This window comes from Cryptotermes secundus, unplaced genomic scaffold (genome assembly GCF_002891405.2).
Source record: "Cryptotermes secundus unplaced genomic scaffold, Csec_1.0 scaffold102, whole genome shotgun sequence".
Classification (NCBI taxonomy): Eukaryota; Metazoa; Arthropoda; class Insecta; order Blattodea; family Kalotermitidae; genus Cryptotermes; species Cryptotermes secundus.
In genome coordinates this window covers 345593-373056 of record NW_019741300.1, presented here as the reverse complement: position 1 = coordinate 373056, position 27464 = coordinate 345593, and the positions used below count along the sequence as shown (strand labels likewise).

At 37.7% G+C, this 27464-nt stretch overlaps 2 protein-coding genes across 2 annotated transcripts in view; both read right to left on the bottom strand.

Moving 5' to 3' along the window:
* Positions 1-393: 393 nt before the first annotated feature.
* On the bottom strand, positions 394-10501 carry LOC111872681 (H/ACA ribonucleoprotein complex subunit 2-like protein). Its single transcript, XM_023866796.2, has 3 exons — positions 10210-10501; positions 5327-5405; positions 394-817 (listed from the first exon to the last, which is right to left on the bottom strand). Exons 1-3 carry the CDS (start codon positions 10388-10390, stop codon positions 586-588), a joined length of 492 nt encoding a protein of 163 aa, XP_023722564.1. The 5' UTR covers positions 10391-10501; the 3' UTR covers positions 394-585.
* Positions 10502-14936: 4435 nt separating this feature from the next.
* The window catches only part of LOC111872683 (G-patch domain and KOW motifs-containing protein), a 22072-nt gene continuing 9544 nt past the window's right edge, over positions 14937-27464 (bottom strand). Inside the window, exons 4-8 of the mRNA XM_023866800.2 lie at positions 26525-26628; positions 23991-24168; positions 20555-20687; positions 18387-18459; positions 14937-17530 (exon numbers count right to left, since the gene is read on the bottom strand). Coding sequence (XP_023722568.1) covers positions 17482-17530; positions 18387-18459; positions 20555-20687; positions 23991-24168; positions 26525-26628 — 537 coding nt within the window. The 3' untranslated portion in view covers positions 14937-17481. The remainder of the gene's footprint in view (positions 17531-18386; positions 18460-20554; positions 20688-23990; positions 24169-26524; positions 26629-27464) is intronic.

Here is a 27464-nt window from a genome sequence, read left to right as displayed (position 1 = left end):
AGCAGTCAAAAAGCGCACTGCACTTCACTGTTCTTCTTTACCCACCTCCATTACTGATGTTGGATGACCACATGTAGCATTAACCTTACTTTCAGCACAATAAACAAACAACTAGTGAGCAAGGGCACGTCACTGTGCTTTCCCGAGTCCCCACCAGATGTTCATACCATAAGCAAATTCCAGTGTCACCAACTTGCGCGCTGTGAGTTATGCGTGGTGACCCGTTTTCATTTGACTGCCCCTTATAAATTAGTATTATAGGTCTATCACCTGCAACTAATTTAACAGAATTAGCATAGACTTCTACTACTTATTCATAACTACAAGATGTAACAGTTAAAGATGTCTCTTATAAAGAGAGGACAGAGATCTCTGGCTCCTCAAATCACGATGTTTTGGCTCTGGCATTATGGTCAGGCCTCTGTGCTAACAAGCTCAGGGGCACATGATACAATTTATTTCACTGGAAGTCAGCATTAATGTTAATATAACAAACAATCCTATTCAGAACATAAAATTGACAAGGTTTTGCTGAATGTTCACATCACCTTTGAGTTCCCACTGACTAAGACCAGTCCTGAAATTCTACCACGGTGGAGGTAGAGACTCAATTATTTGAACAACTTGATCATATAAATCTCCATAATTATCATGTCTTTTCAAGAGCACCATCAGTGAACCTCGTTTCAAACCCAGTGCTGATCCCAACACTTGGCGTGAATTAACATAAACATATGGGAGATCAAGCTCCTCACACACTCCAGGTAGATGGCACATTACTTCCACTGGTGTCACATCCCCAGCAAATATAACGAGGCTGAAAATAATAAACACACCTGTTACTTCATGACTTTTATGAGTGTAACATATGTTATATTATCTACATTTACAGCTATTTTCTAGTAGCCCACAATGTTATGGCATACAACCATCTTTTTCTATTTTATAAAATAAACCATTAAGATTAAGGAGTAACTAAAAGTAAAATGAAGATCAATTCCTAATTTAGTTAAGTTTACTGGTTTATGATTTGTGACACACGACACAATAAGAAAAAACTGACATACTTCATATCGAAAGAAAGGACCCCTACTAATTACACTAGAACAGTTCCACATACACAACCTTAGTACAAGAAAACTACAAATGAACAACACATACACAGACACACATAACTCTATTTTGAACTAATCATAAAATACAACCCACATAATAATAAACCACTCACAAACCCACCTTCCCCACCACCACCTGACAAAATGGCAAAAAAAACCCCTTTCCCACCACCTAATATATAACCAACCTAACCAGATGAAAACCACATTTCTCTCTCAACAATGCAACCAGGCAATACATCATTCTAGGAGCAACAAAATTGAAATCCAACAAGTAATTATATAGACATATATGGTACATACCTACAACTCCAATTTACAGTAATAATATCACAAAAAGCCCCCCGTTTTCAGGAAACCAGAAAACAGAAAACTCTAATACCACCTCACTAATAACAAACAGCAATAAGAAGGACAGGACCAAAAAACCTACCACAGAATATAAAGTACACAAAAACATGAAAACCACAGTAACAAAATATGTAATTACTATGCTCTTATAATATATTTCTAATTTACAGATAAAACTGCACATGCAAGATAGCATGTGCCCGCTGACAACAACAATGTAATAATCATGTATATTTACAGAACATCATAGCACAGTTGATAAGGGCACATAAATGATGACAATAATAAGACACCCATAAAAACCACTCGCCTCAAAAAAGAATTCCAAAAACAGTCACAGTTTAACCCCACCCAATTCCACCCATAACAACCCCCACATTATTAAAACAAGACAACCCTTTAAAAACTAAGAAATAATAACATTTCAAGAATTTTACCCATGATGATGGACAGTTCACTTATAATTGTATTTATATATAAAAAGCATTGAGTACTTGTATGTACATATACTAGTATGTATTGTTTGTACTTACACGACAAGACTAATGACAGATCCATTGCAAATACAGTTTAGTAGTCAATAATGACATAATTTATTATCTTGAATACACCTGATGATGGTTGAAAGACTGAACCATGTAGCATGATAATATTACAATAAAACATCAGTACTGATAAACAAACTGATGGCTATACTGTATATTAGCGTTACACAGAAGAGGACACACAACTTATGAATAAAAATGTGAAAGGAAAAGCTCAAATATGATGCACCCCATCCCCTCCCAACTTTCATGCCAGAATAAAGACAGTCCACAGCTTATAAGAATGGGCTGCATTCCAGAAGTGTATAAGTCCTTTGTTGAGGACATTGAAATGTATTTTCCATACATATAATGCTATAAACAGTCATTAGGTCCCCAAGGGCATATTTACACCATGATTGAGCCCAAATGTAATACAAATGATACTAATTATAGAAGAAAGCAAATCCTGTATTGCCAGGAATGAAATACCACAAAAAGCAATCAAATTGAACAATTTTGTTATTTACTTTAATTCTGGAACTCATCATTATTAGAAGTGGTGTTTCTTGAAAAGAAAACATTTAGCTGCGGGAATGCCAACAGTGTCAAAGTGCATCTCATAGAATGTACAATCCACACTCCACCTTCCCAAGTAGCTCTAATAGGCAACAACCAATTCATATACACCAGTGTTTACATGCATTAAAATCTGCACTGCAGTTGCAAGAACTATTTTCATTGTATATCATACTATAATCTTAGTGAATACATCTCATTACCATAATCACTATAAAATACACGTCTATGTACTTATTTTGTCACAATTCCACTGCTGTCTCCTCATCACGGTTAGCAAAGGTTACATATTTATTTTTGTCAAGATCCCCATGTTTTTCTCATTGAGGAATGGGAAAGTTGGCTTGGACTTGAACCTATGCACACAGCAGCAAGATTAAGAATCTTCCCAGGGAACACATTCTATTTTTATCAATTTTTTTCTACGATGTACCCTTTGGGAAGAGCTTGGTGGAACAGACAGACTTTGGTGGTTATATAAGGATGAATGCACACATGCATGCGAACACACACACACACACACACGTTGTCTCATTATTATTATTATTATAATTATATGCCATATTTTATAGGATGGGTCCTCACATCAAAATAAGTAAAATAAATCATATTACATTACATTACATTGCATTCCATGGATCTGAAGTTAGTCAAAATGACTGTAGGATGTGCAATATGTCATATAAATTCAAAAAATATGTACAGTCCCAATGGAGTTCTCACACAAAAGAGACCAAGAATACAGAGTGACTACACACAAGGCTATTTAAAGATACATAAGTTATTTTCTAGACAATAGGTATTCATCAACAGAGTAGAATGAATGTCTATTTAAGTATCACTTCAGTGCTATTTTAAATCATGCCTTTTCATTCATAAGACCTTCGAGATCAGATGGCAGGTTATTAAAAATGTTGATCCCAGTATAATATGCACTTTTATGAAAGCATGAGAGGTTAGCAATTGGTTTATGAAGATAGTGTTTGTGTCTTGTGTAAACACTGTGTACATCCGCATTCGTCTGACAATGTTCTTCATTATTCGTAATAATGTTTATTAATGAATATATATATTCAAAAGGAAAAGTTAAAATCTGTAGTCTCTTAAAGAGATCTCTACAGGAATTATGGGATTTGACATCCATCATGATTCTAACAATTTTCCTTTGCAATTTAAATACCTTTTTACTGTCAGAAAAATTTTCGATACTTCATTAAAGAGTGAAAGTAAGCAAAACAGATTGATTTGAGAGTGTCGATGTTACTAATATGTAACATGAATCTAACTGCATAACATGCTCTACTTAGCTTTGGAATCAACTGATCAATATGGTTTTTCCAGTTTAAATGATTATCAATTTGCAAGCCAAGGAATTTTGTGTTTACTGCCTCTTCTATACATTTTTCATTATTGAGCAATACAACGCACACAGTCACAAGGGAAGGACACAACACAGGACTCAATATACACAAGAATATAGGAAGAGCACTCCCATAGGAGAGGACTGATGCAACTCACAAAATCTGAAGTGTGACCTATAGATGATAAATCTTGAAAAGTTTTAATATATAAACTTTATTATTATATATGATACATATATATTTTCAATATTTTATAAAGAAGACATGATGGCATACAGTGCAATGGTTTGACATAAATAAAACCACACCTGAAGATAGCACATTAGTGCAAAAACATGTAGTGAAGAGAGAGGTGAAATTGTGTGCACTGTAAGACGGTTGATACAAATACACATCATGGACGTGACTCAGTGCAACAGAACGCTAAAATATAACATTAGTTAATAAAATTTCATGATTTACATAGTCAAAAGCCTTTGCGAAGTCACAGAATATTCCACCAACATGCAATTTTTGATTAATAGATTTCAACACACTGGCTGTTAACTTAAAGGCTGCATTTTCAATGGAAATTCCTTTCCTAAAGCCAAACTCTTCTGGCACTAGTATATTGTTACTCTGAAAATAATGGCTTAACCTATTGAGCATAACTTTTTCAAGTACTTTAGAGTAAGTAGTCAGCAGTGAAATTGGCCCATAGTTTAACATACTAGTCTTGTCCCCTTTTCTATATAGTGGTCTTACTATGAAATCTTAAGACGATCAGGAAAGATTCCTGTGGATAGTGAGTGATTACAGATGTGAGTTAATGGGCAACTGATTAGAGATGCACAAACTTTAAAAATTTACTTGTTATTCTATCATAACCTGAAGAGTTTTTTGTTTTGAGGGAATGTATTATACTTGTAGTTACTATAGGATTCTGACGATGGTGTNATTTTTATTTTGTTATCTTAAAAACCAGGACGATGGATAAAGTCCAAAAACCCAACATATCAGTGTATTATACTTATTACTAATTTCAGTTTCAGTGGTTGGAATGGTTTTAATAACAGGGAAGTTTCTAGAAAATTCCTCTCTTAAAAATGAAATTACATTATCTCCCACTTCCTGATGCAAGTTTAGATACTCTAATTATTTACTCTAAGGACCTTCCGTAGAAGTTATAATCATCAGAAAATGTCAGCTCTTGCCATCACATTCTAAAAAATATGGACATTCTGAGAGCATTTTGTTGCAAAGTTGAAACTTTCAGCAAAAGCCAATGAAATAACCAGTGCTTGTTTCTCTACCTCAATAAGACTGTGCTCTTAATCTAGTGTCTGTTCCTTTTTCTACCACTGTTACATTATATAACTTTTTTCTCCCTGTATAAAACACAAAAACATACACTTACCCTTTTTCTTTTTTGCGAATGCTTGACTGAACATCCCTCAACCCATTCCGAAGATATGTCTTTTCATTTAAAGCCAAACCTGCAATAACCATATACAACACAACTATATGTAATAATTTCCATATTGCAGTCCCTCAGACCATGAGCTCGTGTCATAGTCTCATAGGTAGGTACCTAACTTTTACAGGAACATCCTGGCTCCATCTTCAGGATTGAAGACTCTTCAACACTGAGGATGGAATCAATATGTTCCTCCAAAACAGATACCCACCTACCAGACTACAACACAGTATTATAATGGAGACAACCATAATATGAATCTTCACCATTAAGAAACCCTCAAGTTTCACAAGTGTAACAACCAAGTGACCGCTGCTTGTCAGTGATGTTAGTGCCAACTTTAGTGGACAGAGGGTGTCACGTGGTCAGAACGAGTCCCCACGGCCGTTAATTTAGTTTTCTACACCGAAGCTCCTCAATTATCCTCACAAGGCTGAGTGGACCCCGTTCCAGACCCACTACTTCTCAGAAAATTAGGGAGAGCCAGGAATCGAACCCAGGACCTCTGGATCTGTAGCCAGGAACTCTGACCACTAGATCACAGAGGCAGTCTTCACATGTGTAACAGTTTTATTAATCATGAATTATGAATATAATTCAGATGATCATGGATATTAAAATCATTATATTGTCACATGTTAGTGACGAGACACAGTTTAGATTGATAACTGGATTTACTGAATGCTTACAATGCGTAACAATGAATAATTATAACACTCTCATCTATCTACACATTACAAATTACTACTGGATAAACTAAGTCTCAATCTTAACATCCATGTATTCATCGCCCGTCAATACTGCAACACTTATACACTTTGACACTACATGTTTCGGCCCCAAATGGCCATCTTCAGGTGTCTTGAAATGTTACAAATATTTTATTAAAACTGCTACACTGTCTTAGTCCGTGTTAAAATCACACGCTGTAGTCCTCTTTTCAAAGTTTCTATTATACCCACGTTATTTTGGTGCATTTTATTTCACCTCACACGGGGTGTCATCCATTGTTCATAAATGTATGTCTGTCCAGGGTGCTTTGTTCTGTTACGGCAGCTTGCCCCTCACGTTCGTAGCCTACTTTTCAGTTATGACTGCCATAAGCCCCTGGTTTGCGTGTTTCCCCCACATCCCAGAAGTGAAGAGTCAAGTTTCAGGATGTCAACCTCCCAGGATATGAGCTTGAGAGCAGAGGAATTGAACAGAGTTGAGTCTTCAAAGTTGGCAGTTGCAGAATAATGGCAAGAAATGAATCAGACTGTGAAAAGAAGACTTCATGTGTGATTTGAAATTACAGTGAGACTGTGATAAATCCGTTGCCAGGATACGACAAGTGAAGACTGAGAACACTAGTGTGTGTGTAATGGTGAACTGGAAAGCATGTATAATAGCAACAACAATGTACTGTCTGTAGTCTCAAGTTGTGTGAATGTATAAGGTGCGATAAATCCAATCATACAATCCAAAACCTGTCTTATAAGTCACACTACACATGACAATACTGTCATGTGTAGAGAGGTACGCCTGATGAAAATAACGGTTTCTAGATTGGATGATTGGATTTACTGGCACTTCTGTTATGATCTCTCTTCATTACAATTAATATAGCACTATTGCTGATTTACACAATTTACAGTTCACTGCTGCACATGCACTAGGATTCTCAGTTTCCACTAGTCATCTCCTAGCAACAGATCTCAAAACAGAAACTAGCATTTCAAATCATTACAAAGTCTTCTTGCCATTTCTTGTTCAGTCACCCTGGAACCTCAGAACTCAACTAAAACTTTTCTCAGTCAAAGTCAAAGTCAAAGTCACATTGTGACTGATAGTCAGTCAGTAAGTCTTGGTGTCAAGCCCCAGATATTAATTATTACCATTTGACAGTTACAGTCTTGTTCTTGTGGGGCACCCTCTCATGAAAGGACGGGTCTGTCTTTTGCATATGCTGCTGGCCCTTGCCAGTGCGGTCTTTCTCAGGTCCAAGTCCCTTGGGACTCACAACCATATTTTACTGTCTCAGATTTGAGACTTCCCTTTTCATTGCCTCCTATGACTCACAGGGTCACAGTGGAGGTATTCAACCCCCCTTCCATACAGGGGACTGTCTTCTCTCTTCTCGGTCAAAGTCAAAGTCAAAGTCACATTGCGACTGACGGCCAGTCAGTCAGTAAGTCTTGGTGTCGAGCACCCTCCTCGGGCTCATGACCAGATATTTATTACTGTTTGATAGTTATGGTCTTGTTCTTCTGGGGCGCCCTCTCTGACGAGAGGATGGGTTTGTCTTCTGTGCATGCTGTTGGCCCTTGCCAGCGCAGTCTTTCTCGGGTCCAAGTCCCTTGGTACTCGCAACCATATTTTACTGTCTCAGATTTGAGACTACCTTTTTTTTTGCTTCCTACGATTCGCATGGTCACGGTAGAGGTATTCGACCCCGCCTCCACACGGGTGTCTCTTCTCAGTTTCAAGTGGACTCATGTTATATAGCCACGGCACAGACAACACAGAAAACACAGTTATACTGCAGACCACACAGAAAACACAAGTCCCTGATAGCTAAGAACTGTTGGGGTGTGACATCATTGCACATGCTATGAAGTGTGTTTACTGAGCTGTTGTCTAGAAACAGGTTGCATAACCCTGTTGTTATATTGTCGCATGTTGGACCGTGTGTGTGTGTATGTTGCAGGCATTGCTTAGCAATGGATTTACATGATATAATATTTTTCTTCTATCCATAAGTATTTTGTTTTTAAATGGCGCCTCCTCTTTGACAAGAATAGGGGTCTGACTATTACTAGTCACTCCCCTTCTACTGGGAGTGACTTGAGCAGACGATCACTAACTAACCATTTCAAACACACACACACACATCACTAACTTCACTCTCTCATGTCAGCTGATGTCCTTGTTATATAGCCTTGACACAGATCACACAGAAAATACCGCATCCAACACCTCTTCCATTGCTTCGTGCATGTCCTTTACCACAGACATGCATTTACCTTTCAGTTTCCAAGCAATGACCACATTTACAAATTCCACTATTCCAGATTTCAGCTGTCATGTCACAGTATTTTATACAATAGTCTGATTCAATGAGGGTCTTTCACAGGGCTCCTAGGAAATTAGAACTACCCTGTTCAAGTTAGAAATGTTAACATCTATTGACTAGCAGTTTGGTAAAGTACAAAACAGGGTAACACATTCATATCAACCTACAAATTGAAATATCTTCTTCTTTACTTGTGCTACAACCCTTTTTTGATGCAGGTCCTGGCCTCTTCCATCACTCTGGAGGTGTTGTAATAAAAGATTTTTCTAGGGTGGGGTGTTATCCCCATGCTGAACCCCAAATCTGGAGGATCTGAGACTACAACTCATCTGGTCCCTATCCTTTGTCCTGTCTGGCATGACTGGCTTTACCAGGAGCTTATGCTCCTGAAGTATAGCTCCCCAGGTCATTTTGGCCCACACACATCCTCTCCATAATACACTAGTCCTTGAGAATGACATTGAAATACAACCATATGAATAAAGAACATAAAATTAAATCCATCTAAACCACCCTTAATTATAGTACTTGTGTTACTGTCATTCACTATCAACAACATGGAATACCCTGAAACAAATTCAAACATGCATGACATATTTCCATATGATGAATACTAACCTTACAAGATATCAGAAAAGACTATACAATACAGGGATCATGCTATCAATAAACTTCCATCAGCCATTAAAAACTGAAATCATCATAGAGAAGTATTTAAAACACCATTAACATATTATCCTTCATCCAACAACTATTACTTCCCTAAAAAAGTAGTTAAATTGAAAATTTATAGGTACTGTATACATTTGTGAAGATACAGCATACTATCGATTAAAAATGGGACAGATTATCTAGACTGCAGATAACTGGAGTTACAAGTTATCCTGGGGCTTCATTTAAAAGCTTCGCTGGTGTGTACAACATTAGAAGATAAACTGCATGTGAAATTGATTTAAAAAAAGAACAAGTATAAAATGAAGTTTCATTGCATTTTATGTATACTTTGAAACTCAAAAAGGCTTTCTTTGTTTGGTATTTCATTTTAATGTGTTGTAATGACAAAGGGCTTCTCAGAGGTCACACGTATTTTTTAACAGCATTTGAATAAAATACAATTAGGAATGTGTCATTCTCAGGTTACTTGCATATTCCTTTTACTGATTATGTTGGGTTTCTGATTATCCCACTCACCCCTGGCTAACTGGGAGGCTGCTGTATTTTTGTAAAATCATAATTTTGATGTGTACAATATCCTTATACAATAAGGGGTCTGTAAACAACTGTGGCAATCACTTATTTATATTTGTATTCAGCAGATATGATGTGCTCTATATATTTGGTTTTGTGCTACAAAAACTAAATTCAGTTCTAATTCTAATAACATTTGTGAATATATCTGATTGTATTCACTCTGTTTTGTACTTTAACGTAAATGCTCATTTTTTCTCTGTAGCCTCTGATATCTTCATGAACTCCAACTTCACTTCTGGAGTCCTGCATGAAATATATATATATATAATCAAAAATACGTTGTCTAGAGACGAGTACTGCAGCAGATTTTTCTTTAAAATTAAAGCTTCCTTCATATCCTACGATGCTTATTTTGGGCATAATTTCGGTCAGGCAATCAAGTTTGGTTACTTCTGTTCAATGTCGGTTGCTTTTCAATTAAGAGGTGGAATGGCTACCGGCAGTCATTAATATTGTTCAATTTATTAATTAATTATTAAAAAACAAATTTCAATGTTACAACATTATAAGCACTCACCAGACTTAATTAATTTCCGGATTTTCTTTGTTAATTTTGAAGATGCCATGGGCTTTGCTATAGGACTTGTATATATGATTTGTTCAGTTGCATTCGCATCTGATGTACCGGCTACAGGTTCACTGCTATCCTGTTGACCTGCTGCTTCACTAGACTTCCTATCTTTCTTTGACTTCTTCATATTTTATTCTGCACGTGCTCGCCGTTAACCACTCATACTACACATAATAAACAAACTCGTCTGGCGGAAATTCAAATTTTACACACATGACCAAGGAGAACATCAATTTCCGGTACGGATCACAGATGATAGATAATCAACTTTAAGGCCGTCAAACATGAAGAATTACTACGCATGCACCAGTAACATATAAAACCCCGGGCGAGGGAATAAATTGAACTACGTACGCACAAATCATTTCAATTACGCATTTAATACTTTTAAAATGTTGCACCGTCGCTCATCTGAACCACATATTGACATTGATTGGAAATGTGTACTGCATTTGAAGTCATACAAACCATTCAGACACCGGCAGTTCAGTCGGTAAAAAGATTGGTTACAGCAAAAGTTAACAAGAACCCTAACCTAACCTAACCTAATCCTTACAATTTTGCAAACCCAGTTCCTTGTACTGGAAAGGAACTTAATCCGTTCTTAAAAACGAGTCGTGTAACCTGATTCGCCACAACTGCTTCACTCATATTTATCACGAGAAAGTTTCTCAGCAGTTACTATAAAGGACAAACATTTGAACTGCATTAATCCCAAATTCCTTTACTGAAATGGACGACTTCAAATTTATCACCGTTTATCACACATAAAACCCGGATAACGAAATTGGTATGATGGGCTATCGGCTAGACTCCCGCCAAGGACTGGAGCAGACTGGAGCGACTGGAAATTTCTGTTTCACATCGCACAAACCGGCTCTGTGGCCTATCCAATGGTTAATGGGGACTTTCTTTCCCTGGAGGTAAAGTGGCTGGGGAATGACGCTAACCACTCACCTCAATCTAGTGCAGAGGTCAAGAATGGTAGAGCAATATCTCCACCCCCATACATATACATGGCATACTCAGAGACATACAAACTACATTATTACACTAGGGCAAACTTAATGAAAAACACATCTACATCACAGACGTCCATATTCATCCTCTTACTTTTGTTTACAACTACTTCAATGAATTATAAATAACACTTCCAAATTCTTGTATACAACCTTTTACACGTCAACCTACAACGTCAGATTTGTTAGTGTGACTCTCATCAGGGCTCTGTATTAAATTTATTGATCACTTTAACACACAGCTTGTAAATTACACTTAATTATAGCACCATCGCTAATTTCCACATTTTGCATATCACACTGAGTCTTTTCCAGCCTCCAATGTCTTCATTAGACGTTTGCTAGTAACAGCTTCTAGCAATAGCTATTCCTTTGCTTCCCTGCTCAAGTCCTCTCTCACCATCGGCTCCTTTCCAACTGCCTATGCTTTTCTGAGCCTGAGTCCTATGTTACAACCAATGGTCAACCGGCCAGTCTGTCTTGGAATAAAGCACCCATCTGGGCCTTATGACCAGATTTTTATTACTGTCAGTTGTGTGTTTGTTGATGTGGGGCACTCTCTCTGATGAGAGGACAAATCTGATATGCACAATTGCTGCTGTCCCTCACCAGCACAGTCATTCTTGAGTCTGAGTCCTGTGGGATTTGTGACCATATTTTACTGTCTCAGATCTGAGCCCTTTTCGTCGTCTCCAACTCGCAGGGCGACACTGGAAGTATTCAACCTCACCTCCACATGGTGTTGCCTATTCTTGCTTCAATTGTCTTTATATCCCCTATGCAAGGACCAGGTGGTACACACCCTTCCCAACAGTACCTCTATTGCAGTATGTGTATCCATTGCTGCAGGGAAAAGGCTCTGCATACAATATTGATTGGGCAGGGTGGAGGCAAGTTACATGACAGCTTACATACATCTCTCATTCCTGACACTTCTAGCCTCCCCACCTGGTGGCTTCTCCACCCTTCAAGAACCACCCAACACACAACAATGGGTGTGGACTGCTGGGCATCCATAAAATGCCTCTACAAAGGCTTCACCTATATAAAACTTGCTGTGAAGTTCATCAGTCTGTCTGATTCTGAGTGTAAAGTGACATACAGTGATTGTGCATGGTGTGCTGTAAATCACGAGTTCACTACAGAAGGCAAGAGACAGTGCAGCATCAGTGCAATGAAACAGCGGTGGACTGAACAAGCTGACATCAATATCCTAATGACTTACTTACTTACTCATGGAGCTGAGCCCTTCTGGAGGAGCCGCCAATTCGGCAGCTACTCAAGAATTTCCCAGCATTTTATGGAACCCGAAGGTTCATTACCGTGTTCACGAGAGCCCTCCACTGGTCCCTATCCTGAGCCAGACCTATCCAATCCATACCATCCCATCTTATCTCTCTAAGATCCATTTTAATATTGTCCACCCACCTACGCCTTGGTCTTCCCAGTGGTCTCTTTCCTTCTGCCTTTCCCACCTATATCCTATACGCATTCAGCTCCCCCATTTGTGCTACATGACCTGCCCACCTCATCCATCCTAATGAGTACTGAGAGTAATATAATAACTCTCCTCAAACATGATAAACGTCACAATACGAATCCAAAACACACATTACATGACATTACAAAACCCATCACTAAGGTATTATAAAGGTTGCATAAAAAGCAACAACACTGAAGTGTCCTGATATTATTGATATATTTATGGCTTGTAAACAATAAAGAATGTCAGCAAACCAAAGCATATTGCAAGTTATCAATACCTGCAGTACTTACTATACTGCCATGTATCATCACTCAATGTAAATTCCTCACCCACTTGTTACTTTATCACAACGCCAATGCCTACTCACTGCACCCACCTCTTCTTTCAGTTTCTCTGCTCTGCAGTGAACCAAATTGAAAGAGAAGAAAGTTGTCTTCTGGGTTTAGGCACCGTGTATTCTTCGTTTCCGAAACGTCGGCCAAAACGAAGAATACACGGTGCCTAAACCCAGAAGACAACTTTCTTCATTGTCATCGCCGTGAAAACCTCAAAACTTACATAAACTGAAAGAGAATTAAAACTCCAACTCACTGACTCACTATCAAACTGCAGACTGGCTCACAACTCACTCACTGAACTCATTAATTTCTCATCTGTCTTTGCACAGCACTTAATTCAACTTCTGTGAGAGGTGTTCACTTAGGATGTGATACTCTATTGGAAGTCTCTCATGAGTGCTGGGGCATTCTAAGACCTCAGCATTAGATAAGCAGCTTCTCAAACAGTGTGAAAGATAGAAGAGGAGTGCACATGCCAAGCGATGTGATTCCATTATGCTCAGCTCCTGCAAAAATGTGCCCTCCTCAAGGCTGCTCATCCCAAGCAGATCAAATATACAGTGGCCATCTGTCAAAGTGTACCAAAATGATCTCCCTAGGATGGCACTGTAGACTAGCTGTTCCAAACGTTTCTTCAGTTGCAGACTATTGCAAAATTTCACCAAGAAGATGTGGACCACCCTTTAAAAAGCTGCATATCACTTTAGAATGTATTTCTATGTGCACCTCCAGCCAAGATTACAACATGAGAGATGTGTATTTCAGTTATGTGAATATGTAAGTAACATAAATAAGTACAGTTCCACCTTTTAGTCTTATATACTGTACACCGCTGTCCAAAAATTATCAGACTTTATTTTTTGCCACTCTAAGTAATGGCCAAAGGGGTGCGGAAACTGAGTGTAGCGGTAGAAGAGACTTTCATGTACATGCGATTTTTTGCTGATTCGCAACACAGCTGGACGTGGCGGCGCAGCTGCATACCATTCCAAAATAAGCATTCCAGAATTGCTTCCAGCGATGGTAGGACCACTGGGCTAAGTGTGTGGAGTCACAAGGAGCCTACTTTGAAGGGGATTAGGTACTGTAACCACCAAGATACAGAACTTTTTTTTCCCGGCCCAAGGTGGGATACTTTTTGGACAGAGTAGTATAATAATATAACAAGATTGTGTTTTTGAATAAGCTCTTGTATACAAAAAAAATCTTAAGACAAATATGTATTTATATGTAAATATGAGGGAGAGTCTGTAAATAGGTCACAAATGGAAGTAAAACAGCTGTAATGACTGTAATATGTCTTCTATGCATATCACTATGTAGCACCACAGTCCAGCTTCATGAGTTTAGGCAGCAGACACAAATGTTCAAAGGCTGGTTTCAGTAGTCAAAATGGTGACCATTCTTGAGGAGTGCATTACTGAAGAGTAGCATCTGTTGTGCATTTTCTGTATGTAAAAGGACTCAGGGCAAAGGATATCCATAAAGAAATGTTCGCTGTTTATGTTGAGAAGTGTTTGTCGCATAAAGCGGTTCCACCTTGGGGGTAAACATTTCACTGATGACAGAGTGGTTGAAATGGATATGCAGAAGTGGCCAAGAGACTTCAATGCTGCGGGTTTCAATGCATTGGTAAAGTGATGGAACAAGTGCATCAGTGTTGGTGGAAGATATGTCAAGAAAAAGATGTTTTTCCAGCTTTGAATAGCATGTTTTACATTTTATATCCATTTGTGACCTATTTACTGACTCCCCCTCATATAACACCAAAAAAATGAAACTTAAACATCACCATCATAACCAGAGAGGTTAAAATGATCAAGTCAGTCATTCATCATTTAACACATTTTTAATCTATATCTAAAGTTTCTGAATAAAATACAAAAATATCTTTTAAAATACAAAGATGAATGAAAAAGATCAGTAAGAGACTGTTTTACTAAAGCTTCTCTTTATGCCATGGTGGCCATGAGAAGGATTTGCATTCATAAGAACCCTGCACTTATCCTTCTGTTAAATGTTTATCAGTATTGCTCTCTAGATGTGTCAGTGTCAGCCCAGAAACAGAATGCATACTTACATGATTTTGACTTAGTATCTGCTAGAGTTGAAAACCCCATCTACACCAATACCTAGAACTGAAAGGTAAAAGAAAATGTACAGCTCATGTGCTAGGTGTGGGATACTGATCCATGATATTAATCTAAAAACTGGTTATTTCAGGCACATTTTCTTTTAAAATTTTTAATATAATGTCGGAAAATTTATCTATCAGCGATTCTTTGTCTTTACTCCTCAGTTTGTTATTCCATGGCCCTTTGTGGGGGCCAAAAACTGAAAAAGGCAAAATGGTTTGGTCAGCATTCAAAAGATGCATGAGTTCTGGCCTGACATAAGAAGAGTATATCAATAATCTCCACATACCACACAAACTGAGATGTGTGTCAGTAGAGAGGTAAGAAAATAATATGGCCTGTTACATCTGATTCACACGTGAGGAGCTAACCAAAAGATTACATGTTACAACCATAACTACTCAAAAACAAGGGTTCCAAGTGGTATGTAATATGGTGCTTTCTGCTAGCAAACATGACAGCAGATTTTCCCACACTCTGACCACATTTCATCAAAAGACTCATAGAAAAACATGGGTCTGGCACAACTTGTCCTGTACACAGGCATCCTTCACTTGAACTACCTCCAAATGATTCAGTGAAGACTACTTTATGGATAGGATTTCTGCCACCACAAAGAAATGTAAACCTCAGAAACAGTGTGTGTGGTATATTCAAAATGGGAGAGGAATGTATCAAGTTACTGGTGTCCTGACCTTGAAGCCAGTTTGTGTTTGGATGGTTGTTCCAAAAATTACAACATAAATCTGAAATTCTATCAGATTCCCACTGCTACATATGTATACAGGCTGTTGAGGCCCACAGGGTTGTGATATGCCAAGGCTCCCACATTTTCTAGACAGTTGGCAGTTACAACACTACAAATAAGGTAAAATTATAAATTAGTCTTGTGTGAAAGAGCAGTGAAAATATGAGAACTATTCAGAAAGTAAGCTCCGTTTATTTTAGGCATCTAATGTAAAAGTGGAGGAGAGCTCATGCACGCAAGGTAACCTTGTAAACCATCACATAACTGGTCACCTAGTGTTTATTCTTGTCTGTCTGCTAAAAATATGTGCGCCTCAGAAATCTATCGTAAATTTTGTGCAGTTTATGGCCAAAATGTAATAATGGAAGGAACTGTGAGAAAATGGTGTAGAATATTCAAAGATGGGTAGACAAACAAATGCTCATGACGAAGAGCCAGCCATCTGTAGTGAGTGATTATTTTGTTCAAAATATTGACCAAAAAGTATGCGAAAGACTCAGCTTCACAATTTCAGAACTTTTGTGTGAATTTCCACAAATTTCACACACTGTTCTCTACAAGATTATCACAGGCTAGGATATCACAAGTTTTACGAAAAATGTGTTCCGAAAATGATCATGGGTGAGCACAATATGCAGAGAATGGATTCAGCTTTCATTTTTAAGCATGCCTGCCAGGAAGCTGATGACAGCTGTTTTCTGGGACAGAAAAGGAGTGCTGATGATGTGATCACAATAATGTCAGAAGTGTACTGCAAAGCACAAAAAAAAAACCCTGCACAGGGCCATTCAGAACGAAAGACATGGAATGCTGACATTCAGTGCAGTGTTCCTCCACGACAATGTGCATCCACATACAGCTGCTCACACTCGAGCACTGCTGGAGCATTTCAACTGGGTGCTGTCTGCCCACCCTCCTTACAGCCTTGATCTTGCTCCCAGCGACTACTACCTGTTTATCTACCTGAAGAACTGGATGGGATCATAGCGCTTCAACAATAATGAGTTGATGGAAGGTGTTAAAATGTGGCTGAGCTCAGACGTGGCTGACTTTTGATACAAGCACACAAAAACTTATTCCCCAATATGACATGTGCCTCAATTCCAACAGTGACTATGCTGAAAAGTAGCTCATGTATGTATGTATTCTTTGTACATATTTCTTTTAATTTTGTTAACAGCTCACTGGAGGTTACCTTCCGAATAGACCTTGTATCTTTCATTTATTTCATACAGATTGTTATTATGCCAATTTAGAAATGTCACTGCAAGAATTAATGGGATATTTAAAAATTATACTGAGGGATTTCAATGCTTTCACTGATGGGTTACTCATACAGGTTTTCTGAAGCACTTCATGGAATGACAGTTCAAGTACATGTACATTTCTCTTCTTCTTTGTATATGATAAGTTACAGCATCATTTCAATCAGTGACTTGAATGATTTGTCAGTTTTTAATTTGCATGTCTCTTTTTGCCATGCCTTGCCACTTCACGACTGACATCTGTTTTCTGCTTGTACTCTTCGTAACTGGACACATCTGTAATGAAGAGTAAAACAAATTCTTATAAATATTTGTAAGGGTCACTCTGTGACCATTCATTAGAATTAGGGTTAACATAAATTATGTTAATTAAGATCAGTTAATTATGAGCTATAGATCATAAGTAAAGAGAAAGCAGATAGTCACATTTTTACATTCAGAAAGTGCCATAAGCTCATTCTTGCTGTATGGACATGATGTAGCATCTGCTGCTTTTCTCACGACTTTTAGCTGTTTCAGCTACATCAGCATGTTTTTGGTAATTTGAGACATAACAGCTAGGCCAAGATATAAAGTGAGAGTGGAACAGCCAGGAGCCCAAGCCAAGCTCATTACTCATCAGGCTTCTGTTAAAGGTGCTGTTGAAGCTTTAAGGGCTAGAATTGCACAGAAAATCTATATCACTTGGAAATGTAAATTTCTAGTGGACTCTCAAATTTGGAACTGGACCAATAAGGCCTGTTTGAGGGAGGAGATTCATCGTCATATTCCAACTTCTGAAGTTTGTGGACGTGAACCTACATCATGCCATCATACATAAAGTTACAGCTATAACTTGTTCACTGTTCAACTTTATACAAGTTTCACTTAGTAAAGTAGAAGTGAAGTAAATTATTAGAAGGTACCAATAATACAATAACAACAGTATTACAGTGTGATACTTGAAGTTAAAGTAACTAAATTGCGCCATTATAATTCAAAGTGAACAATAAATACTATCTTGAGTGAAATTACTCGTACATTAGTGTAAAGTTTGGTAGTATAAGTGTCTTCCTGTTCTGCCAGAGCAAAGCCTGTTAATGACCTGAGACTGGAGCTTACCTGAGCATACTGGCTAACCCAAATAACTCACCTGAGCAGACACCATCCCAGTTGTATGCTTACTAGAGCCCAAACAACCACACTCACCGGACAATGGACAGAGTCTGAAAACCCAGTAATTCTGAGTAATATACACCATTGTCAGAACCCTTTAGGATCTACTTGCACAACCAGTATGGACCCTTCCTTTAGGAAATCAGAATGCCTAAAAATTCAGCTAGCCAAAACCTTCAATCATATAATTTTCCCCTTGAGATGCAAATCTCAGGATATCATCCCCACAGGCAATGATGCTCATCTGCTTTGTTTTGTTTGCTAGTTTTGTAGCATAAATTTCTACCCCCCTTCCAATCCAAGCTTCACACATGTGGGTGCTTTATCACAATATTTATTGCATAGTTTCTTATCTCCCTTTGAATCAGTTTGGTCTCAGGTAATTAAATAGCTGTAATGAATCTGACAGGGGTTGTCCAGTGATTGAGGCTAGATCTTTTTAAGGGACCCAATAGAGGAGGTGTCTTCAACCCCTCACCTGAGGATGGAAACAGGTCCGGTTTCCGAAACATTGTGTTTTCTGATTTCTAGAATACAGAACAATGGACAAAGTCTGAAAACCATGTAATCCTGAACCACTCTCCTCCCTTCCCAATTACATACTTCTTAAGCAATGAGGAGTGGAAGGAGTAAGCAGAACAACAAGCAAGATGAGGTCTGGATGTAGCAGTGCAAGGTGAGCATCATTAAAGGGGTACAATTGTGACTGTCACAAAGATGAGCAATCATAGAAGGGTTTCACCAACACACGACACATAACCACATATTGAGGGAACAGCTACAGAAGTAGTGCTATGTGTAACAACCACAAAACAGTTACTTCACTGTAGATGGACTTATTGGTATGACTTCTATTAGCAGCTACTGCAGGAAGACAGCAAGACTGCATTCAGACTCTCTTAGCAAGATGTCGATGAGCTTCTTCTACTATACTAGCACCTGTGATTCACATCAAAGAGAAGCTATGGAAGAAGCAATTCACATGAATGCACATGCATACACACACATACACTAAAATAAATCACATTCTCCAACAGCAGTGGAATTACTGGTTTACATATATTCAGCCTCTTGAATTATTAAATGCACTATCTGTGGAAAATCAACTGAACAAGAGATTAAAGAGAGGTCAGGAACTGCAAATAAAGCACATGCTGCACATTTAACACTGTTTAAAAGTAAACTTATTTCTAAAACAGCTAAATTAAGATACCATATGGTAATTCGATGAACAGTAACCTACACCTGTGAAACCTGGACACTTAAAGAAGCCATTAAACATAGACTTTTAGTCTTTGAAAGGAAAATTCTAAGAAAGATCTTCAGGATAACAAGAAATTATGATGGCTCCTGGAGAATTAAAACAAATGACGAACTAGATAATTTAATAAAAGGAACATAGTTAACTTCATCAGAGCCCAAAGAATAAGTTGGCGTGGACACATCTCAAGGCTGGAGGGTGGACGAACAGTTAAAATAATATATGACCGGCAGCCACACGCTATAAGAAAGAGAGGGCGACCTAAGATGAGATGGTAAGATGACATAAGGGAAAATCTAAAAGATATAGGAATTTATAACTGACAACTCGCACACAGGACAGAAGTAGTTGGAAGGAAATTGTTGAGCAGGCCAAAGCTTTCAGGAAATGAAGCTGTCGAGCCTTATGATGAAGATGAAGAAGATCTGTGAAAAATCATGGAAATATAACTTCAATACTCATGGTTAGCAGAATATGTGTGCACTATATCACAGATTAACATTCACTCCTACACTACAGACTGCAAGTCAGTATGCAACAGGAAAAGAAAGATGTGGAAGTTCAGATGGCACTCATATGAACAGTGTTGCCATTATCATAATGAACTGGCAGTGCAGCACTACAAACCTAGTCATAAACTGTGCACCACTACCAAAATCATCATGAATAAGCCATTCACCAGGATTTTTGGTGGTGCTTCTTTCAGAAAAGTGCATGTGGGACATTCAAGACAGTACAGTAATACATGGATGTGTACCTTCAAATAATTTTCTTCTACATCTCAATATAAAGTCCAGGGTGAGCTCTAAAATATTAATATCTGTTACTGTTGAAACAAAGAACAGTTTAACCAGGTTAGAAATTTTAATAACAAAAACACTTACTCAGAACACGCGAATTCTTACTGAATTCTTCTTTTGTTACTAACTTGAAAGCAGCCTCATTAACACTTACAGGTGATGAATGGCGTGACAAATGTACTATGACCCTTCCTGAGTCTTCATTGAAGCCCTCAATCTAGAAATGAGCAGTTACTCTTGTTATAAGAAATTCATAAATAAATGCAAATTATTAACTAATTTTCTCTCTCTCTCTCTCTCTCACACACACACACACACACACACATATATATGCAAGTAAAATCTGAACTGAATTACATCAAGCACAATCGCTGAGGACAACATCTATTATAAAAATAATTTTCTGATAACTTTAGAACTTCAGTTGTTCATAATTACATTTAAAAATTTACAAATTCACTATATCTGTTGAATTAGATGTAAGATTTAACAATCATATCAGTAACTATGTCTTATTTCTGACAGCTTCAAAGATGCAAGTCTCACCATCAGTGGCTTACAGTGGTTCCAAGAGTATGGAAATATTTTACATAATGTAACAAGAGAATATTGGGGAGAAGACTTGAATTATACTGGTGTCCAATTTGTTCACAAATTGATATGGATGTCTTAAACTTCAATACATGCCATTTACATATGAGACAATATTATTCTGCAAGGCAGTTAAAGGTTAAAAGTAGTTTCATGTCAAGCAAAATTTTAGTCATTAATGATCCCATCCACAATTCCAACATTTGTCTGATACCTGGGGTTTTCTGTACCCAAGAGTGGAGTATCTGTATGTATATTATGTAACACATACACCTTAGACATCTGCTGCTATGTAGCTATGCTGCATAATTATATGCTCAACCTTTAATACCACTTGGTTCAGTCAGCTGACATACAGAATAGACTTTAGTACCCTTAGATAAGAAGATAAGTTAAGATGAACTAACCAGATAAAACCAAATCAAAACAAATATAACTAAGAAGTGTGTATCTTGCAAAATGTGAGTCCTTGTTGAAATATGGTATTATTTTTTTGGGTGGGGTGCAAAAGGACTCTGAAACTCTACTTAAACTGCAGAAAAAATGTATAAGGGTGGTAAAACGTGTTAAAAATAGAGTTTCCTGTAGAAATTCGTTTTGTGAATTAAAGATTTTAACTGTTACTTCCTTATATATTTTTGAGATCCTATGTTTTATAATAAAAAATAAGATTTATACCACCCAATATTCTGATGTTCATGGCTATAACACTATTCATAAACACAATTTGTATGTACAATTTTGTAATACTGAGCATAGCAAGAGAGGGTGATTAGTATGGGAACCAAAATATTTAATGGCCTTCCAACTGAATTAAAAATAAATGTTAATGTTTTTAAGAAGAAACTTAAGAATTATTTGTTGTGTAATGTCTTCTAATCTCTTCAAGAATTTTTAATAATTGTTGACATGGGCTGCTTGTTGATAAACCTGTCTGACTATTTGTATGCCTTTTTTGGAGTATTTACTATTATTAATAATTGTTGACATAGACAGCTTGTTAATAAATCTGTCTATATGTTTAAAATATTTATTCTTATGTCTCTTTTGGAGTATTTATTATTCTTAAATTAAGTTAAAAATGCATTTTAAAAGTACTGCTGTATTATAGTGATAAATCACTGTGTGAATGTTATGTTATTTTTGATGTGAAGCTGTTATTATTTGACACGTCCAACTGTAATTCTCTACAGCTATGGAAGAAATAAATAATAATAAAAAAATAATAAAGAGGGTGCATGGGTGACTCAAATCATATGCTATCAACTTTCAGCATATCCATTCTCTACCATTCAAAACAGAATTTGATACATGGGCCCAACACGATCTACCTACAATTTGTTCATAATCTTCACACATGACATCCACACAGATTATTTCTCACCCATCCCTAGATACTGATTAAACTATGATGTAATGTTTACCTCACTCACCACCAGAAGATTTGTACACCATCTGATATGTACTATAAATTATTTTAGGAAATGATTTCTGATTACTTAACCCATGTCTTTACACAATCAGGACCTTAACACATTGAGAACTGGTGCATCCCTTTCATTAAATACTCACAGTTCCAGATACATTACAGACATTTCAGTGTTCTACCCTTGAATACATTCTTACTTATATTTAAAGTCCCAGATGAAACAATTTACCTCAGTACTGAAAAAAGAAACGGCTGCAGTGGGTATAACACAACTTCACAGAATGGAACCTTAAAAGCATGAAATTTTGTAAAGTGAAATAACACAGAATTTACATGTTACCTTGCTTCACTGTGATTTTTGTATGCAGAACAAACTTTACACTGTTTTGCAGGATTCTTCTTTCCCTTCCCAGGAGCAACAACTCTCTGCACCTTGTGTTTGCATAAGTCTCCAGACAGTCTGCTTAGGGGTGTCCCATTTATGACCCTTTTGTGTCATTTGTTCTTCAGGCAGCTGCAATTCTTCAGAGCTGAACTCATTTGGATTCTTTATTTCTGATATCCAAGACATCACTACCTCATGCTTAAACTGTTCATACTTTGTTTTCCAGTTTCTGTTCATTTGCATGGATCTTTCTGTCTGTCCATGCTTGAACCATCATATAAATTTTTCTCTAGAACAATGACTGCCCTTTTTCCAAATCTTTAGCTGCCTTGGTCAGGTGGAATGCCTCTGTTTACCCTCATGGTGCCATACACTGTGGTCTTCTTACCCAACAAAGTTGGTTTTTTTCCTTCCAAATTTAACAGTATTATAAAAACTGTCTTTGTAGATGTGATAATTTTGACCTAAATGTTTACCAAAAAAAATTAAGTACTGTCTCCTCCAATTTCTTCCCATCCCCCCTGGACTGTTTGTTCTAAGTTTTAAGTGACCCCTTCACAGGATCAAGGCTTAATCTGGTGAATGTTCTCCTGGGCTGTAAATTGACCTGAATTTCTGCAGGAAATACTTGTACATAGGCTGTACTTTGAAAATCCTTCCCAAATCCTATGATTGTTGGATGCTGTCACTGAAATGACTGTATTCCCAGGCCTTAAATTGGTTTTTATTCATAGTGCTTGGGAAAATGGGTGTGGAAACTGTCAAGTTACCCAGTATTCTCTTGCATTCTTCTTTCTGACTTTTCCATCAAATTATCAGTCCTCAAAACTCTAAATTTCTTCAGGTATAATGTGAGACCACTTCATCAATTCAGATGATATTTCCACTAACAGCAGCCCAAACAATTTTATGCTGATGGTTTTCAGGGGCTTGTGAAATGATGGGACAAGTGCCTCAATGTACAGGGAGATTATGTTGAGAAATAAAAGCATTTTTCAAATCAGTACTCTTATTTGTTTAAGTTCTATATTCATTGGTAACTTACTTATTGACTTACCTACGTATATTTATATTTTAATTCATGAAAACAGGAACTGAAGTAGCCAGATTCTTACCTGACCATACTGTCCCCTGTGTGATCCAGATATTATCTGTACATAAGCTCCTTTTATTACTTTTAATTCTTCTCCATCCTCTTGAGGTATAGGAGATAGTACAGACAAAGAAGCCAATTTATCAGCTCCCAAACCAACTCCTCTGGGACGCGGTTCAGTCATATTTGCTGTCACAACCCTGTCAATGAAGAATCATTTAAAAGAAAGGTTTGGTAAATACTGTACTTGCTTCACATTCATTATGAACATTTACACTTCAAGTGTTACAGAAGTAGGGTGGTCTGTTTGGGCAACTCTAAACAATAGATCTGGTAGTAATCACTTCAATCCTGATAATTAAGAAGTATTTATGACAGGAAACTGTTATATGTTAGAAAATTTTAATTTCTGCTGGTTTACTAGACATGCATCACAAAGATTTAAGTCAATAAACATGGAAAAGTATATCCACTGAAGCGGACATTCATTGTCTTCGAATATTGCAGGTCTATAGGAAAGATGTAGCCTGGAACTGGTTATCCCAACCAAGATTAAGTACTCTTCATCAGTTCCTCTGAATTAACTGAAGCACCTCCACTGCTGATCTGAATATGTCAATATGGACTACTACCCTACAGTACTGTCATGTGATACAGCAGCTGTAGACAGCACTTGGAAACAGTACATGACTACTCTTTACAAATCATTATTACACATTCACACTAGTGTCCACAGTCACGTTTTCACTGCCGTTGCTTGGTAGTGGCTTCCAACGGCTGATATCTCCCTCATCTGTGTTTCTGTACTGTCCCCAGCCTCAGCTGCCAACTTCTAACAGCTACAGATCACACTGACTGAATCCCAGCAGTTCTGGGATTTAGTCAGAATCAGGAAGGACCAGGGAAAGTCGTCCAGCCTCAGATGGATGCCTGACACCAAGAAAGACTGGTCAAATAACCATTGGTTGTAGTGTGAAGCATCCATCTGAGGCCCAAGATCAAATTTTTAATACTGTCAGGCAGTTGTGGGTTTACTGACGTGGGCCGGCCTCTCTAATGAGAGGATGGGTCCATCATTTACAATTGCTGCTGGCCTTCACCAGTGCAGTCATTCTTGGGTCCGAGTCCTACAGGACTCATGACCATATTTTACTGTCTCAAATTCAAGATTCCCTCAACCTGGAGGCCCAGGCCCCCATATTTATATCTCCCAGGAACAGGGTGGCCCAGTTATACCCCCAGGCATTGGATTCCATGTTTGTCACCTCATACAATTTGCAGGGCTACTACGTTGGAGGTATTTGAACCCGCCTCCACAGAGGAGTAACTGCAATTGCTAACTGGTGCTGGTTATAACATCTCGGCATGGACCGCGTATGGAACACCTCTTTTATTATTGTTATGTTCTCTCGCTGCTGTGGAAACATGCTTGTCTCTGGAGCTGTTACTTAGCAATGGCTGCTGAATAGTTGCTTGTTTTGCAATCATTGCCTAGCAATGAGTTTACATGCCATAGCATCTTCACAAATAAGTTCTGTCTTATAACAATTTCCATTCCCTCCCTATCACCACCTTTCCTCCAACCATTCACTTTATAACTCAAACCCTGACCCCAATATATGCCTTCAAAGATACATTTTATTGTTCAGATCAGTACTAAGTAAAAGTAACGCTATCCCTGTACCAGGCCGTGAAGGCCCATAGGGTTGTTAGACGTTGAGGGTCCCACATTATCTAGACAATAGTGCACATTATTTCTAGATGCCTTAAAAAACTGGACGACTTGCCCTGGTCCTTCCTGATCCAACTTTCATCATGACTCTTAACATCTATCATGATTCCCACATTCTTCACAGCAAGAGTGGAACGTATAACTACAGAAACTGAAACAACAAATGGGACACAATTTTAAGTGGAATGAAAATACTGAGCCCATGTGCAGGCAACTTATTCCTTGTGTCTGTACTACCATGGAGAGTCACTGCCTCAGAAATTAAGAAAACTGTAACCTATTTTATCCACTACGTTTTAGTTTCTTATTATCTCAACAGAACATTTCTGGAACCCTGAAACAAATTTTCCAAGTGTTCCCAATTATTGCCTCATCACATCATATTCTGTATTAATATAAAGATTATAAGGAAGCATCTAGCTTATATGTCACTAGTGAAATCAATACTTGAACACGGTGCAGTATGTTGGGACCCATACAGAGAATGGCAGGTAAGCACTATAAATTGGGTATAAAGAAGGGTGGCCAAATTTGCAAATCATGCAAATGAATCTGGTTGGGGAACTTTGGAACAGCATAAAATGATAGCCTGACTGATTGTGTGCCCTTTACAATGGAAAATGAAAAGGGATAGCCTGCTAAAACCATGCAACCTGAGATCAAAGTAGGATAATTAGGAGTATGAAAAAAAGAACAGATGTTGGCAAATATTCCTTTGTAAATAGGACCATAAAAGAATGGAAAAGTTTACCTGCAGGTGTACTACTGTCTTTCCCTGTAAATTAAACACTTTTAGAAAGACAGTAATGAAAATTTTTATGTACCTCTCATTTCTACCAATACCTTTTCCTGGATTCCAACCCATGCCTCTCAGCATTGCCATACCAAAATCCACTACAGGAATACTTTCGTAGTCCTCAAGAGTAGACTGAAATAAATACAGATTATGCATAATAATATCAGTGGGCTGAAACATTACCTACTGTTATAAAACTGAAGCTAAAATATTTTTCTGTACAGTTGCTGTATACTTGTTTTACATTCTACAGAAAATTACCTTAACAAAAATTGCACACTTTCTGAAGTTTTATTACCACACACAATGCAACTTCAATATAATGCTTCCTGATTTAAAGCTTTCCTACATTTAATGTACAATTTCTGTGATCTGAAATCAATAATCACAATGTTAAATTATCTCCATTTAAGACTTTCCTCAGTTTAATGTTAAATTCACTGATCTCAAAAGAAATCCTATATACATAAATATCAGTAGTACTGCTCCCATCTCACAACACCATGTGTCTCGACACATTATTTCAGATTGCAGAAAATTATGAAGTATGAGGCTGAGGCCACCTCCACTGTCATAACACACAAAATTTCACACAAAAATCAGTCAACTAGTTTTCAGGTAGAAATAGAGCGAGACACATAGCCTATGCTAAAAGTGACCAAACCACACGTGTTGACAGCACACTCTGAAACAAAATGAATGTCTGTTATATGTACGAGGGGCGTTCAAGTTCTAAGGTCTCCGATTTTTTTTCTCAGGACTGGGAGCAGATAGACATATGCGGTTTTGTTTAAAATACGTGTGCACTCTTTGTGAATGCGTGACAGAGATGGCAGAACTCTACGGCACACATAACTCTAGTGGTAGCGGCGAGTGTGAGGAGTTTTTGATACTTAAAATGGCGACGTTTTCGTTACAAAAGAAGCGAGTAATCATTCGTTTTCTCTCCTTGTGTGGTGCGACACCCA